At 44.6% G+C, this 16,920-nt stretch overlaps 1 protein-coding gene across 1 annotated transcript in view; it reads right to left on the bottom strand.

Annotated features, from left to right (window-relative positions):
- Window positions 1–15,114, bottom strand: part of ADAM17 (ADAM metallopeptidase domain 17) — a 41,815-nt gene extending 26,701 nt beyond the window's left edge. Inside the window, exons 1-4 of the mRNA XM_054569811.1 lie at window positions 14,870–15,114; window positions 5,428–5,560; window positions 3,182–3,312; window positions 2,296–2,384 (exon numbers count right to left, since the gene is read on the bottom strand). Of these exons, the coding sequence (XP_054425786.1) occupies window positions 2,296–2,384; window positions 3,182–3,312; window positions 5,428–5,560; window positions 14,870–14,966 (450 nt within the window). The 5' untranslated portion in view covers window positions 14,967–15,114. The remainder of the gene's footprint in view (window positions 1–2,295; window positions 2,385–3,181; window positions 3,313–5,427; window positions 5,561–14,869) is intronic.
- Between the last annotated feature and the right edge of the window lie 1,806 nt (window positions 15,115–16,920).

Here is a 16,920-nt window from a genome sequence, read left to right as displayed (position 1 = left end):
GGTCTATCCATACAACAGGAGGTTATCTGCTAATAAAAAGAAATGAAGTTCTGACAAAGCTACAACACAAACGGAACTTGAAAACATTCCACGTGAAAGAAGCCAGTCACAACAAATCACATACTGTGTTATTCCATTTATGTGAAATGACAAGGCAACTCTAACGAGACAGTAGTAGATCAGCGGGTGCCTAGGGCTAGGGGCGCTGGGGAGAAAAGGCTGGTGGGCTACTAAAGGGCCAGACGTTTCTTTTGAATGTCTGATCAAATGTTGTAAAATTGATCACGGTGATAACTACACAACTCTATGAACACACTAAAAACCACTGAATAATACACTTTCAATGGGTACATTGTACAGTACGTGAACTGCATATCAATAAAGCTGTTAAATATATATGTGCATGTTCTTCTTTCACACTCCACGTATGAGGCAGGTTTAAGAAACGATGGTCATAGAACCTCAGTGCTAACGCTCCAACTCCTCTGCTTCCAAAACCTGCACCTGGCCTACAAATAGGAAAAGAAATTTTTTTTTTTTTTGGTATTTTGGTACAAACGTTTCTAAATTCCTATTACTAGTTCTGTAATATAGCCCACCTAGCAGAGAGAGAGACAGCAGGCTTTGGGATCTGAGACACCTGGGTTCAAACCTCAGCTGTACTTCACACTGTGTGCCTTGAACAAGTAACTTATCTGAGCATAACTTTCCTCATTGGGTAAAGTAGTGACAATACCTATTTTGAAGATAATGTAAAATAAAAAATCTGGTTAGATATTAAGATTTCAAAATAAAAGCAGTTAAGTATCACTACTACTAAAAGCAAATCCTATTATCACCATTATTAGTAAGTTGCTGGAAACAAAACCATTTGATGAATAACTAAATAAGAGGTAAGAACTCTGACTGGACCCGAAACCTACGAGGGAGACATTGAGGAGGGGTGTCCAGGACCGTGCAGCGACTGGCAGCACGCAGGAGGCGGAAGCCTTCATTCAACCAGTGCTACGGTCACGCACCCCGGCGCTATCGCACCCCCCGGAGTGCTCGCATTTCCCTAGAAACACCGTCACTTCGCCCCACGAACCTGCAGCCAGCGTTCTGTTTTCTAGGCTAGTGCCTGACACATGGCCGTGTGTCCTGCACAAAGGCAAGCAGGAAAGTCTTGGTTTCTACGGCCAGGCCATCAATGAAAGAGCAGCCAGGGCCCGAGTTTCCTACAGCTCCCTCTTTTAACCTCACAGACACTAAACTATCGCCCTTTATTGATCTTGCATTGCCAGGCATCTGGGAGAAAAGAGGGGAAATGGATAAATAAGACTTTGCCTTCACCCTTGAGAATGTTTACACTTACAGGAGGATTACTAAAGAAAGAGTAAGGAAAAACTGAGTTACGAGGGGAAGTTTTCTCTTCCTATTGTACCCACCACATGTGACTTTTATATAGTACTTTCAAATATAGTACTTAGAAATACAAGGTGCATCTCACCCTGCTGGTGTGGCTCAGTTGGGTGGGCATTGCCCAACAAACCGAAAGGTCACGGGTTCAATTCTCTGTCAGGGCCCAGGCCTAGGTTGTGGGTTTAGTCCCCAGTCAGGGTGTGTGCAAGACACAACAGATTGATATTTCTCTCTCACATGAATGTTTCTCTCCCTCTCTTTCCTTTCCTTCCCTTCTCTCTCAAATCAGTAACCATGTCCTCAGATGAGGATTAAAAATACACACACACACACACACACACACACACACACACACAGAGGGTACATCTTATGATAGCTTCTTAGCTATTTGTAAAAAATATTATCTGTTTTTTTAAGTCACCTATTTTCCTGGTTAAAAAACTTTAAATACAAGAAAATAAGTATAATTACACTTTTGTCTTCTTAAAACAACTGAGAGACAACTTTTTAAAAATCAAAGATATGTAAGTGAAGTAAGTCAGATAGAAAATGACAAGAACCATATGATTTCACTCCTATGTGGGACATGAAACAAAAAGCAACAAACGAACAAACAAAACAAACAAAACACAAACTCATACAGGCAACAGAAAGGTGGATACCAGAGAGAAAGGGAGGGGGCAGAAGACAAAGGAGGGCAAAGGGGGTCAAATAATGGTGACCGGAGGAGACTGGGCTGCAGGTGGTGAGCACACCACTGAGTATACAGATGTCGTATTATAACATTGTACACCTGAAATTTATGTTATTAACCAATGTTATGCCAATAAATTTAATAAAAATAGAAAAATGAGAACAAAGATATATGCTAAAAAATTTCACACGTAGATTTACCTCTATATTATATTCTGCCCCATCTGTGTTGATCCTTATTGTAATATCATCATCTCCTACATGGGCTAGAACCCTAGAGTTAGGTTCACCTAAGAGAAAAAAAAACTTTCATTATTAAAAAAATTTACATCAAAACATAAACAATGCACTGCTGCCATTAGAAACAGTGAGGCCCTTCATCAGGGGGACCCCGCCCAGAGGCTGCAGGGACCTGCAGCCGCGGCAACACCCAAGCCAGCGGGGACTCCCCCTCAGGAGCTGCTCCCCCTCCAGCCGTCTGAAACCTCTCTCTGCCTCCAGCTTCATACGAGAATGCTCTAGAGTCTGTTTTAGAACAAAACAAACCAAAGTATAGATTTCTTTCTGGAATAACTTTGCCTATTTTGGTGTAAAAAAGAACTAAGAGAAAGCAGAAAGCATAATGTGGAACACAGAGTTCTTGAACTATAATTTGACAATTTTAATGCCACTTTTTCTCATTGTAGAAACAAGTTCCAGAAGTAAACCACAACTGCTAGTTTGATATATTTTCTTAAAGAAATACATAATAGGATCATAAAGTCAATTGTTTTATCTCCTAGCTTCCCTGTTTAAAATCTCATAGGGTGTCTACAAACCTTCTCTAGAGAAAAGAAGTTAAATTCTTATCACTTGAGGAGATATTCATTTTAATCATCAAACTAAGCCAGCCGGTGTGGCACGCTGGTGATGCCCACTTCGTGCTGTTTGAATGTTTCTGCATTCAAACTCAGAGAGCTCAAGTGACACAGAGAACAGCAGTTCTTTGATAGCCGTCCTCCCTCCCCACAGGAAAGGACATACAGGCAGGTGAGATCTGGGTGCCTAAGCCCAGACACAAAGGCAGGCAAACGAGCTCCATACTAACCGACCACATGTCCGCTGAAGAAGTCTTGCCACCTGACGTGGTACTCGCTTTCCTCTTTACCATCTACCACCACGACTTTGAAATTTTGGGAAAAGCGTTCAGTGCTTGATGTCAGGTATAATTTAAAATGCCTAAAGAAAGAATGTGTACAAATTTTACTCTAGGAACATAAAATGGAAACCTAATTTTCATTTAATTAAACTTCCTTTTAAAAAAAGTTGACATGCAACTTTGCGGTTTTACTAGGCACTTAGAGCACTCTATCTCCTGTAAAGACAAAGAGACTAACTTCTTTAGTTGTGAGAATCTGGCAGACGAAAAGCAACTAGAACTGGGGAAAAAAGACTCACACAGCTCAGGCATTCATCTTTTCTGGAGACTTGGAAGAATAAGGAAACACACATCTAGATAGTGTAAGTTGGGGTCCTGCTTGTTTTAAAAACTGATATTATTAGTTACCATTTATTGAACACTTACTCAATGCTAGATGCTCTTTATATCTTTCTTACCTCCACTTCACAGAGTAAAAATTGAAGCCTGGAGGTTAACCAACACACTCATGGTTATGGAGGTGGGAAATGGCGAAGCTGAAAGTCGGGCATGGTTTGTTTCAGAAGCCTGTACTATGCTGCCTCTAGCAATCAATCTGATCTTACTGCTGTGCAAAATCAGTCAATGCTACTTTTCTGTATTAAAAGCACTCATGCTTTTTTCTCCTTCTAAACAAAGCTTATCTTGAAAAAAATTAATCTGCAATACAACAAGAAAAATAAATACAAGGCAAAAACAAAACAGACATTAAAATACCACTACGGTTCTCTAGTTGGCTTAATATTCTTTTGTTTTCTACAATTTTCAGTCCTGACTTAAAAACTGGGCATGGTGAGCAAGAATTTTTCAATTATTATTTACAGAATCCTTTCGGTGTGCCCATGGACACCAAGGATAAAGAAGGGTATGTTTTTCACCTTACCCACAGGAACAGATTTTGCCAGCTGTGGTGTTGAAAATTAGAAATGTTACTTCCCCTGGGTCTGCACCAGTCTAAGCTGCCAGCATGTATCCAGACTGAGACTGTCTCCATGGCAACAAATATTTTTAGTGTTTCTGAGCATAACAAGGTAATTTTAGTTTGTGTGTGTGTGTGCGTGCGTGCATGCGTGCGTGTGTGTGTGTGTGTGTGTATGTGTGTTTAATGGTCACAGGGAAAGAGACAAGAGAACATCATTTCATAAACTCTTGGAACGTTTTCTCCTGCGATCCTTAAACCCACCTTCCCCACACTCACAGGTATGATTTTCCCATCAGTTATGCTGAGAACTTTGAAAAGCATCCCTGTTATAAATGCCTCATGATTTACTTTTAGTGCTCTCCAGGAGTCTCAGTATCACTTTTACTTAATGTTCTGTCCAGAAAAACCACTGGAGTTCTTCATTCCCATCACTTAATAATCTGCTCCATTGTAAATATAAGGGCAAGTGATGATAAAATTCCTGATTTTTGAGTATCTAAACTTTACCTTTCAGTTATAAAACCTCCAATAGAATGTCAGTCAGCATTTATATTTTACTCTGTCATCCCAAAATTATGTGAAGTCATGTACTTACAGGCTTCTTTGAGCATTTTCATTTATCTTTCTGACTTGTGATTTAAGGATTTACAGTAACTACAAACTGGTGTTAATCCACCTGAATTAACTTTTTTTTATTTTTTGTATGTATCACAAAATGACCATCACAATAAATCTAGTTAATATTCGTCACCATAATTTCAAATTCTTTTTCTTGTGATGAGAACTTTTAAGATCTATTCTTTTAGCAACTTTGAAATATACAGTACAGTATTATTAACTATAATCACCATGCTGTGATTACATCCCCAGAACTTATTTATTTAATATAACTGGATGTTTGTACATCATATTTATTTTAGATGATCCATAAACATATCACCATTACTGACACCTCTGGAATACCTATTTACTTTTTTTAAAATAACCACCAGTATGAATTTTAAAATAAGCAATAAACAATGTAAGAATCATGACAGACTAATTATATCAATTACAAATCTTTAAAAATGCAACTTCCCAAGATACTCTTATACACACCTGAAACTACAAAATACTGTATGTCAACTGCAATTGAAAAAAATAAGCTACAGGAAGGAAAAAAACCTTATTTTTCTATTTTTGCTAAACCAAGTCTCACTCACCCCAACATTTTTCTATGAATAATTCAAATTACCTTCTCAACGCTGAAAAAGTTAGTAGTGTTTCTAAATGTGTGGAAGCCTGCAGGTCTCTCTTTCTCACTGAGTGCTGACGGATGTTGGAGAGAGAGAGGATGTCGTAGTCTGAGAGCAAAGAATCAAGCTCCTCTGAAATAAAGGCAAAAAAAGGTATTAACACATAACCTATTAATCAATTGTAATATTTCTGAAATGAATCAGACAACAATCTCTTCCTAGTGTAACATGTTATGAAGTGCCCACACAAAACCTATGAAGCATTCTTACCAGAAAACACAAATTGAACCTGAATCTAACCGAGATCTAACTTCCAGTTTTGAAGACATAAATGTCAAATGTTGCCAAATTAAATACCCTTAGCAAGCAATCAGCCAGACCCAGAATGTTAGAATTCTGGCAGAACAAATGACCCAATTTCTTCAGGAAATAAATGGCATGGTAAAGAAGGGAGGGACAGAGAGCTAACAGAGAAGAATATGTCAAGCAAGCCAACGTGTGAACGCTTTTAGGTCCTCAGTCAAACAAACCAACCGAGGAAAGACACTGGTGACAATTAGGGAAATCTGAACGTGAGTCCATGTTCATATTCGACAGTGATCATTTTGAGACCTCAGAGTATCACATTGTGCAATGACCTAACTTCTAAATTAAAGGCATTTCTGGCTTGTATGTTTAGAATTCCTAAGATCAGGATGGCCAATTGGACCTACCCACTGCCAGCCTGGGCTCCATCAATTTCTTATCAGCTGATGTAGCAAGAAAGAGCAACAAATATATTAATGGCCTGAGTAAACTGACATTGGGAAAAGTAACCCTTTTACAGAAAAATCACATATTCCAAATTAAAGAGCGGAAAGTGATATCCCTGTTACTGCTGCCCTCCACCGATACGGCAGATTTTCAGTCCGGTGGACACCAGGAAGTAGGAGTGATAAGAACAAACTAATCCCTGGGGGGAAATCAACTTTATTTCACCAGACTGACCTGGAACGCAAGAGAAGCCACGACCACTGCTCCAAAAGTAGTACAAGTGCAAAAATGTTTTTATTTGATACAGAGCAAGAGTAAACGCTGTAAAGTACGTACTGCCCTATAAGTCACTTGTCATCAACAGCAACTCTGCTCTCTCTTCCAAAATCAGGAGAATTTTTGGAATACAATTTTGGTGACTTAAGTCTCTGTAGAAACTGTCTAAAAATATTTTAGCTGATGCTTTCCTTTTCTCTCAACAAATATCACTGCAGAAGCGATGGTATTCAAAACCATTCCACTGGACTTAGGATGTCCTCAAAATAGAGCAGCTTAAAATACAAGAGAATTGAGAATCACTATTGAGGTTAAACAGGCTCAAAAGACCATGTATAAAACAAAGAACTGACCCAGGACCCCTCTTCCCCTAAACTTCCTCAGCGATTCGGCCCTCACTCACTGCTATGCACCAGGTCCTAAGCTAAGTGCTTAGAGACAGCCTCATACAGAACCAAGCCCTTGCCTAGTGCAGTGCCCACTGTAATGCGGGAGAGCCAGGCTACGCACGAGCAAATACAAGTCAATGCTGTGAACAGTGAAGAAGGATGGCAGGCTCAGGGAGTGGGAAGGGCCCATTTATGAAGAGCCGTCCAAAGAGGAAAAATGCCGCCCTGTGCAACCCCAGAGACAGCTGGGGGTGGGCACGCTGCTATATGGTCAAAGTAAATTCTCTCAAAGTCACTCAAGAGTCGAACTCAAGGCAAAATTTCACAAAGTAGCAGCAAATTTCACACTTGCTGGGTCCCACCATATTCTGTTAACCAAATTTCCTTTTCAATTTAATCCAGAGGCCCTGACCTGCATGGCTCAGGGGGTTGAGCATCGACCTGCAAAAGGTCGCCAGTTCAATTCCCAGTCAGGGCACATGCCTGGGTTGCAGCCCAGGTCCCCGGTTGGGGGCATACAAGAGGCAACCTATCAATGTTTCCTTCTCTCACATATCGATGTTTCCTTCTCTCTAAAAATAAATAAACAAATAAAATATTTTTTTAAATAAATTTAATCCAGAGGAACACTGTTTCAGAAGGCATCAATCAATCACTTTTATGCCTATGGATGGTTGTTGGTGATGTGTCCTTGCTACTGTCTATAACGCTTAGCAGCTTCAATAAAAACCTTCAAGAAGCTTACCATTTATTTATTCAACAATTTTTGAGTGTTTGTTTCCTACAAGACAGCATACTGGGTGTTTTATATTATCTGCACAAACATCCCTGGGGTGCCACCCCCATTTTACAGATGACAAAGCAGACTTAGGAAGCACAGAACTGGGATTTGAACTTGGGCCTGCCTGGCCTCAAACCACAAGCTTTACCAATGTCACACTTTTTAAACTCCTTAAAGACAGGCTAGCTCTTTCTTGGACCATCTACTTTTTGGCCTCCTACTTTTTGACAAGACATCCAAACTTGACCTTGCCTCCATGTGAATTCTGAAACACTGTGCTTATTCCTTCCTTCTGGCACTTTTGAGTTATATTCATTTTACTCACAAATAGATTGTCAACTGGCCAAAAGGGAGCTCTGTTTATTCATCACAGTATCCTGACCTCACAATATCCAGCATAGAGCCTTGCAGGGAAGAGCACCCTTATGCTCACAAATTGCACAAATTCTCAGTGCTGAGATGCTGGTACAATCCTTCCCTCTTCAGCTTCCTGATACAGACAGGTTGGTACATGAACTCAGTTTCATTCAAGATCATAATCACTCCTACTGACTGAGAAACTCAACCTCAATACTGTAGTTTCATTGTCAATATCATAGGCCAATCCTTCTCAATGGGTGCTCCCCACAAATGCAGCAGCAGCAGCATCTGGGAACTTGTTCAAAAGGCCAGTTTTCAGGGCCTCCTCTCCCACTCAGTCAGAAATTCTTGGGGTGCAGCCCAGAACTCTGTTTAACCTGCCTTCCAGGTGATGAGGATGTGCACTCAAGTTTGAGATCCACTGAACTAGGCTAAAGTAAGGAAATAAAGAAAAAAACCTTTCAACACAAAGATGTCCATTGCTCAGCCTTGCAGTATTTTTACAAACAAAAATCAGAAATAAGGTAATAAATGGAAAACAGGTAAGTATGGCACTTCTAAATAACAAAAAAAAAAAATGCAATCATTTAAAATGCTTTTAAAAACAAGTTTTTAAGAACATGGGGAAATATTTAACATTAAAAAAGTAGATTTTAAAAAAATTTTATATTGCATGATCTTAACTACATATAAAAATAGGCCTAGAAAAAAATAATGAGAAAGAGTAATATCACTGATTATCTTCAGTATACTTTCTATATAACAAATACTTTTTTAAAACTGTAGCTTGCTAAAGCACTTTAAAATACTCCACTACGAATGTTTCGATTGTGACTTCTCTTACAACGGCTGGAAGGCCCCATCAGAGGTTCTGGAGCCCTTCGGAACCGCAGGGGGAAAGCACTGCCCTTGTCCAACAAACCGACCTGCTCTTGCTGCTGACCTTGAGCTAGCGAGTAACCTCTCAGATACTCTGTACTTCCCTGCACTTCACTTCCCAGATTTCAACCATTGGTACTATCAGCTTTCTATAGTTTTTCAACAGAATTTATATTTCCCCCACTTTCCAAGAGTTTTTAATCCTTTACCCATATCCAAATCTCTCAATAAATTTAATATAAAACACTTCACTATCATTCTGAGCTCAGTGCACGGTCATAATCTCTGTTAAAAATTCTACAATGGCTGCCCAGCACTCTTCAGAATGAGAACATCTTCCTTGATTTCTACAAATTACTCAAGCGCCCACCCTAAACTTCTGAGCCTTTCTCATTTTGGCTGGCCACACACACCAATCAGAAAACAGACCATTCCAAAGGTCAGACTAGAGCACTCCACGATTTGGGCACCCCCGCCCACCCCCGCCCACCCCCTCTGCTCTTCTCAGCCACAGGCACCGTTCTGCACTTGGCCTCCCGTCTAGTTCTCCTTAGAGACCCCCACTTCCCACTGCTTTGCATCTTTTCCACTCCCCGCCCCCTGCCCCTTTCTTGCTCACACATTCTGCACTTCATTTTTCCCCTCTGCACCAGGCTCCACCTACTCACTTATTCACTAGTTATTGAAAACCACCTACCTTCCAGGTGCTAGGAATATAATGGAGAAAGAGAAATATATTTCCGATATTGCGACATTGGTGGAAAGACTGTCGCACAGAAAATCATTATGAAGTACGTCAAGCACCGAGGGACAGGGGTTGCGGGAAGTCAGAGAAGGGCACGGCAGGAGCACGCCCTGCCTGGGGAGCCAAGGCTGCTTTCCCAGGGAAACAACACTGATGTTCAGACCAAAAGGATGAGGAGGAAGCCAGGAGAAGGAGAAAAAGGAGCAGGTTCGAGGTAGAGAGCGTAACATTTGCTGAGGTCTACAAGAAACAAACAAAAAAAATGGAATGCTCAAAGCAACAAAAGCAACTCGAGCTGGAGTGCAGAACCACACAGAGGGCATGAGGAGGTGGAAGGCTGGGAGAGGCAGGCGGGGGTCGGAGAAGGGCCACGGAACCAAGTGAAGGGCTCTGGTCTTTGGATACGGCCAACAGCTAAGAGTGAGAAATTCCACTGTGCCTGCAGTGTGGAGAGTGGGCTCGCAGGAAACAGGCAGAGTCGGGGCAATCAGCTAGTCAACAGCTGGCCAGTTCAGGTGCAGCTCATGAAAAGACCCCCAGACGTCTGGCGTGGGTATCTGGGAACACAGTGGCACCACATCCACTGAGATTGAAAATAAATAAATAAATAAATGGATAGATAAATAACCCGCAAGAAGGAACAGGTTTAGATGAGGGTTAGATGAGGGGCTGATATAAGAAAGCAGCTGGATGTTTAAAGATTCTGGTGTCCTGGTGTCCACACTGTATCTTGTCCCTTACACATAGCTTACAATTACATTGTTCATTTACATAGGGCTTTTTCCATTAGGTCATCATATGTTTACGATTATGTTACTGATAAGTCATATGGTGATTTTAGGTGGGGAGAGAGTAAATCTGTTATTGCATGACTTTCATCGTTGACATCAATGGTAAAAAGCAGCAGATACTTTGTTCCTCTATATGTTCTCCAAGAAGAGAAAGCTAGACCTTCAGGCCTGCAATAAACTGGCTTTTTCTTTTATTAAAGATTTCATTTACTTTTAGAGAGGGGAGGGGGAGAGAGGGAGGGAGCCAAGCATCAACGGGTGGTTGCCTCTCAAGCGCCCCCTACTGGGGACCTGGCACATGCCCTGGAGCAAAAAATCAAAGAGGTGACCCTTTGGTTTGCAGGCAGGCGCTCAATTTACTGAGCCACACCAGCCACGGCTAAACTGGCTTTCTAGATGTAGATGCAGAGTGGCCTACAGGAGATTTGATAAACCTTCCACTCCACCACTCCCTTAGGCCTAAATTGTTTCATTTCTGGGAAAAGCTTTTATGGCCACTGACTTTGGAACAATGACAAAATACACCCGTATTTCTTTCCTCAAGCCCAGAATCAACATTTTTTTAAACATAAAAATGGCTTTTAAACAATTAAATATTGAATGAGAAGAGTCTGGGAACATTTGTGGATTTTTTACTTAAGTTGTCTTTTCTTTTCAGAAATACAGCTTCCAAGTGCAACAGAGAAGCCCTGTGGCCCTCTGCTCGGGCTCTACTGCCCTGCTGCATGGAGTACAAAGCGCTCCTCCAAAATGACAGTCAGTGTCACGCTGCCACCTGCAGTGTTGGAAGTGGAAGAGAGGGAGCCAGAACTGCTGTCAAGCGTTCACTCTGCTTGTGCCGAAGACACGCGAGCCTGACCATTCTTCAGCAGTCCCCAAACCACTCAGGACGAGGGTGTGGCCTGGCCAGGCTGCCGTGCAACAAGCCGTAAGCATGAGTCCTTGGGGCTCAGAGATAAGAAAAGAAGAGTAGTAGTCTCTGCTGGGCAGTGGACCCCAGGGCCTGGACACTAACACCTTCATTTTATGGGTGTATTCCAGTTCGCAGGGATGGAGGAGGAGCCATCCCAAATAACTGCCTGCCAAGAGCCCTTCACCAGGGCTAGGACGTAACCTGGGCCAAGAATCTCCAGCAAGACCTGTCAAGTGGAAGCTGAGCTCAAGCGAAAGTCCACACAGCCCAAGGGAACCTCTGGAGAAAGCTGGACTGGTCCACAAGACACCAGAGCTCAAAGGGATGCAAACACAGTGCAGGCAATGCGATTACTCCCACCATTTCCAGCGCCCCTGCCTAGTCCTGGACTGCACCTTCTCTCCCACGCTCATTCTTCCGATCAAACAAATAGGTACGTCATTCTGGACGTGTTATATTTGAAACATCTGTGAATGCTGAGGGGGCAGCATCACGTGGGCAGATGGATACATGAGTGCGCAACTTCAGAGAAATATCTACGTCAGAGACAGTAGTTACCAGAACACAGTCAAAAAGTGAAACCAAGGCAGCAGATGAGCAGCAGATGAGACTTGTGAGAGGCGAAACTCATGATAAAAGAAAAAAAAAAAGAGAAGTACAAGAAGTAAGATACCCATGTCCTCGGTTGCTTTTGGGACTAAGAACTAAGTTAAGGGATACATGACAAAGCACTTCTGTCCACTCCCCTACTTCCGTGAAGTCTGTCCTAGCCCCCCTGCCCTACCTAACTTTTTCATCCTTTCCTCAAATTATACTTCCCACAAAAAACACTCATTGTCTCTCATAAGCACCACATGGCGAAGAATCCGAAAGTCAACCACATGTGGCCTGGAAGGACACCTACATTTAATGTTCTGGAAAACCCATCAAGGTGAAAAGGATTTCTCGTTTCCCCACCAGGGCTCTCTGCTTAACTCTTCTCTTCGTTCCGTTCTACAGAAATACAGTTCACCTCTGACTGGTAAAAAGCAGAGACGCATTACATCTCCCTTGCAACAGTTAGGGTGGTTATGTGTTTGGGTTTAAAAAGAATGCGGCCTGTAAGCAAAATTAACATCAAAAGAAGCCGCCAGATGTCCAAACACTGAGCAAAATGGGGTCGTCAGTAAGGAGAACGGAGCCCTGCAATGTGGAGAATCCCCACACCAAAAACCTCAAAGTAACTTCCTAAATGTGTGGTTCAGATACAGCTTTCATTCCTCATCTGTGACCTACATTTTTTCTTTCCACCCACTACATCCTCTTTTATTAAAAGTAACACAAAGAGAAACTACTTTTGAAATCAAAGTGAGACTTATACACCCCAGCTGCAACTTCAAGATATCATCATGACTAAGCTCACATGACTCATAACTTTCCTAAATTATGAAATTCATAACAGTTCAACTGAAATCACTTTGAGCGACCCATGGAGCACTCCAAAAGCCAGGATTCAAATCCCTAATCAATATTTAGAACTGCAGCCGCAGTAACATTTACAGATAAGCAAGCTAATAAACGACGCTCTGGGACCATGAAACTATTCACTGGTCTTGATCAATTCAACCTAAATAATGGTAGGGTTAAGTCAAGCAACAAATCATATCCTGAGCCATCAAAAACACAAAGTTAATTCTCTTCAAGAGAACAAATACCCACAAGACATATTTATCACTAAGTGAACCTGACAACATACTACACCTTTCAAAACCAAGACGTGCTCCCTGAGGTTAATGTCAACAAGTTCTAAGTGCCCCAGCAGGAGGGTCCCTAACTTAAAGCCTGGGCTCCAGCAGCACCCGCTTCAGGCCGGGCCTGGCCCCCGAGGCTGGGTTCGGCTGCCCGCAGGGAAGACACCCCCGCAGGCTGGGCTCCGGTCGTCTCCGCCAGGGGGTTAGCGAAGGTCTGTGCAGAGCCCCCTCTCCCGCTCTGCCAAAAGGGTGCCGAGGACGGTGCCTGCGGTCTTAGGATTAATATCTCCAAAGCCCCGCACACTTAGATACAGTACGTGTTCTTCAAACAGCTGGTGAATAAGTGGTAAGTCCATGCATTTTTCTGGCACCCGTGTTCTGCATCTTGCAAATAAAAAACACATGGCCCGAAAAAACCCCTAATGATCTCTGACTGTGGCCGGTAACCGATCTGGAAAGCAAGGTTTTCCTCTCTACCGTGTGCCTCCCTGGGACTCACGCTTATTCTTCCACCTGCAGTGATAATAAAAGTGAAACAGCTGTGTTAGGATGAAAACTTTCAAACCTCAAAATACATGTTTATTCTTTTTATTAACATCAACCCCCGGGGAAGCGGAGCCTTATCCTCGCCTCCCCCCACTCCCGTCCTGACCGCCCTCACCTCAAAAGTTGCCTCCAACCTGCACCGACCTCCCGCACCTTCTTTTCTCGCCTCTCCGCGCGCCCTAACGCGCTCCGTCGCCTTCCCTCTCGGCTGGAGCCACAGCGCGGTGGCGGCGGGGGGCCGGGGGGGGGGGGCGCTCACCACCTGCCCTGCCCTCAGTCGTTTACAATTTCTGTCCATTAACTAGGAAAAAAGGAACTGCCGGATAAACTAATGCACAACCTTTAATCAGCCATTCAGAAAATCGAGATGGTGTCAAAATCTGCACCACACTACACGTTAAGTCATCACGGGATTTGGGGACCAGAGCAACCATGGAAATTCCCTGGGGCCACAACCTCGCACACAGGGAAATCTGTTTCATCCTTTTATTAGGAACTCATCAAACGGCCTCGCAGGTCGCCCGTCGAAGGACAAAGGTCCTCACAGACAGTACAAGTGGACACAAACGTCCACCAAGCTTCGACCCCGTTAATGTGCCTCCATCCTTAAAATCCAATTTCTTCAGAAAGTCTAAATAAGAACGCTCTACTTTCTAGCCGCAAAACGGCTCCAACTGGCCGTCCCTGACCATTTCTTTGTTTAAAATGGCCAGGAAAACATTCCCAGGAGCGGCATCTCGAGCGGGCGGGGCCGGTCGAAGCGCTCCCTGCCGCGAGCACCTCAAGTTTAAGTTACAATTTCAATAACCGAGGGCATGCTGACAAGGCCCGCAAAACGCAATTCCAGAAAGGTTTCCAGTCAGCGCCCTCCACTCAGCTCACCGCACGAGCTCCCCCCGCCAGAGCGCCAGGAACCGCCGTGGCGCCGCGGGCCCTCCCGGGCTCCTCCAACACTGGAGACGCGCAGGGACCTGGGCCACAGCGCCCCCACCCCTCTACCTCTCTCGCGCCCGCAAGCCCGCGGAGCCGACCCCCCTCCCAGCCCTCCGGGACGACGGGAGGCCGCCTCCAGGGCCCCTTTCCCATTCAGAGGCAAGCCCGTCTCCATTCTCTCCCCAAACTCCGAGCCACACCCCCCTCCTCCTCAGAAAACTTTGAGACGCGCCACAGTCGCCCAACACCCCGCCCCCAAACACCGGCTCCTGCTCCTGCTCTTCCCCGAAAGCAGTGCGCTCCAGGCGCCCGGCGCCGGCCTAAGCCAACCTCCCGGGACTTTACCGAGTCGCCGCGGGGAGCCCAAGCCCGGCTCGTCCGGAGGTCGCCGCGCCAGCACGAAAGGAACTAAGCTGGTCAGGAAGAGGAGACACTGCCTCATGTTCCCGCACCACCGTTTCCACCTTTCTAGGCAGCCTTCGCCTGACGGGGGCTCGGGACACGGATCACATTGGGAGAGAAAGGGATCCGCCCGCCCGGCCCCTCAAACCACCCGTTCCTCCCGCGCCGCCTGCAGGAAGACTAGAGCCGGGATCGAGGCCCCGGAAGTGCAGGCAGAGCTCCGAGAGGCCGGCCTGGGCCACTTCCGGCCTCCGCCCCCCCACACCGCCCACAGACGGAAGCCGGCGCCGCGCGGAATGCCGGGAGGCCCTCGCTCGCTCCGCCCCCGCCAGCGCCCCGCCCTAGTGCAGCCTCTCCGCCTCCCGCTTCCGTCTCGCAGGAGCTCCGCAGGCGCCTGCCCGGACGCGACCCGCGATGTCCTCGTTTGACCTAGGCCGACCTCGCCTCTGTCCCCGGGTGACCGCTCTGAGGGAGGCGGGAGCTTGGGAGCAAGCCCTCGAAGGCACGTCCAGCCTTCTCCCTCGTCCTGGTCCCACCGTGCGTTTTACAAAACAAGCTGTAGAAACCGCCCTGGGGTCCGGGACGGACGAGGAGGTGCATCTGGTCCCGTGAGCTCCAGCGAATGACCCAAAAACGAAATGCCGAGGACGAAAGACCGGCTCCCAGGAGAAGCCGGCGCTGCCCGGCTTGGGGAGCCCGCCTCCGACGCAGATGGGTCCCGCTTGGCTTCCCCGCTCAGCAGGACCGCCGGCGACGTTTTAGGCCCCCGTCCACCGTAACGAAAAGGCTTTGTGGAGGGAAATAAACAGGAGCTTCACTGCGTAATACACATTTCCTCGTGGTTCCCACTGTAGGTTGCAACTATGCAAGCATTTCCAGAAACTAGGATCTTCGACCTAACTCCTCGTCTGTGAATTCAGAAGCCAGAATCTCCCAGCTAACTTACTAAAAATCAACAATCTGCATGCCTGGTCCCTTTAGCTTAGATTCCAAGTTTCCCAAGGCAGTTGGTGGTGTGCTTTGCAAGTCCTTTGCATAATTTTAGCTCTGCAGTTTAGTAGTCTGTGGTACTGAATAATAACGTTGGATGCATATTGCTATTTTGGTTCAACTAAAGTTTATGCAAGTAGGACATGACACATTTTCCGCCTAAGAGACAGCCTCTTCATCGTGAAATGATAAATGGTTAGGAATAGAATATTGGTCCTGCCCGTTGAAGTTTCACGGCTAGTTCCTAATAAAATAGTTCAACTACAATTTCCGCTTAGGTTCATTGTGGTACGCCTCAGTAAATCACAGCATCTTTTCCAACAATTACCTATAATGACTGGCTTTGCGCATTTTTGACCTAACGGAACCTAATTGTGTTCATCTGAGGTATATAATGTCTCCATTAAACATACTCATTCTTATCTGGGTCCCATTACCCAGTTGCAAACCCACTTAGTAATTCATACCCCACGGAAGCCCATAAACCTCTTTGCGAGGTGAGGAAATCCTAACTTAGCCATCCCTGCGGGGTTTAAGTACTTCTTGGTAGTCTTAGGCCAAGTCTGTGGAATGGTGCAGAAAGAGTGTCTGAGGACAAAGAAAAAGAATCTTTACATAATCCCCAAGCAATATCGCTCTCAATAAATATCACTCCCAAGACTGGGAGCGTTGCCTTTTCTCTAAAGGCATTAGCAGTCTCACTGCTCAGCACGTTCTAAGACAGAAATGTTGCCAGTCTCACAGTGCTAAGTGCAAGAGACCCAACAATGCCATCATTAAAAAATGACATTATCCCCAACGGTAAAATGTGTACTGTCACATTCCTAGGACATGGGATGCAGAGAAACCTTTAACCATCCAAAAGAAATGGTTTCACTCATTTGGAGTCAATTTTATATTATCTCACAATCCACTAGTCACATAAAAACTGATTTCACAAAATATTATTCTTACTAACATGCATGTATTTTTCCATTCTATTTCACTTAAAAAAAAAAAAAGTT

The sequence above is a fragment of the Pteronotus mesoamericanus genome, unplaced genomic scaffold, assembly GCF_021234165.1.
Source record: "Pteronotus mesoamericanus isolate MK-2021 breed Mesoamerican mustached bat unplaced genomic scaffold, CSHL_Meso_final contig_101, whole genome shotgun sequence".
Taxonomy (NCBI): domain Eukaryota; kingdom Metazoa; phylum Chordata; class Mammalia; order Chiroptera; family Mormoopidae; genus Pteronotus; species Pteronotus mesoamericanus.
The sequence above is the reverse complement of the archived record's forward strand: the minus strand, read 5'-3'. Positions and strand labels throughout refer to the sequence as shown.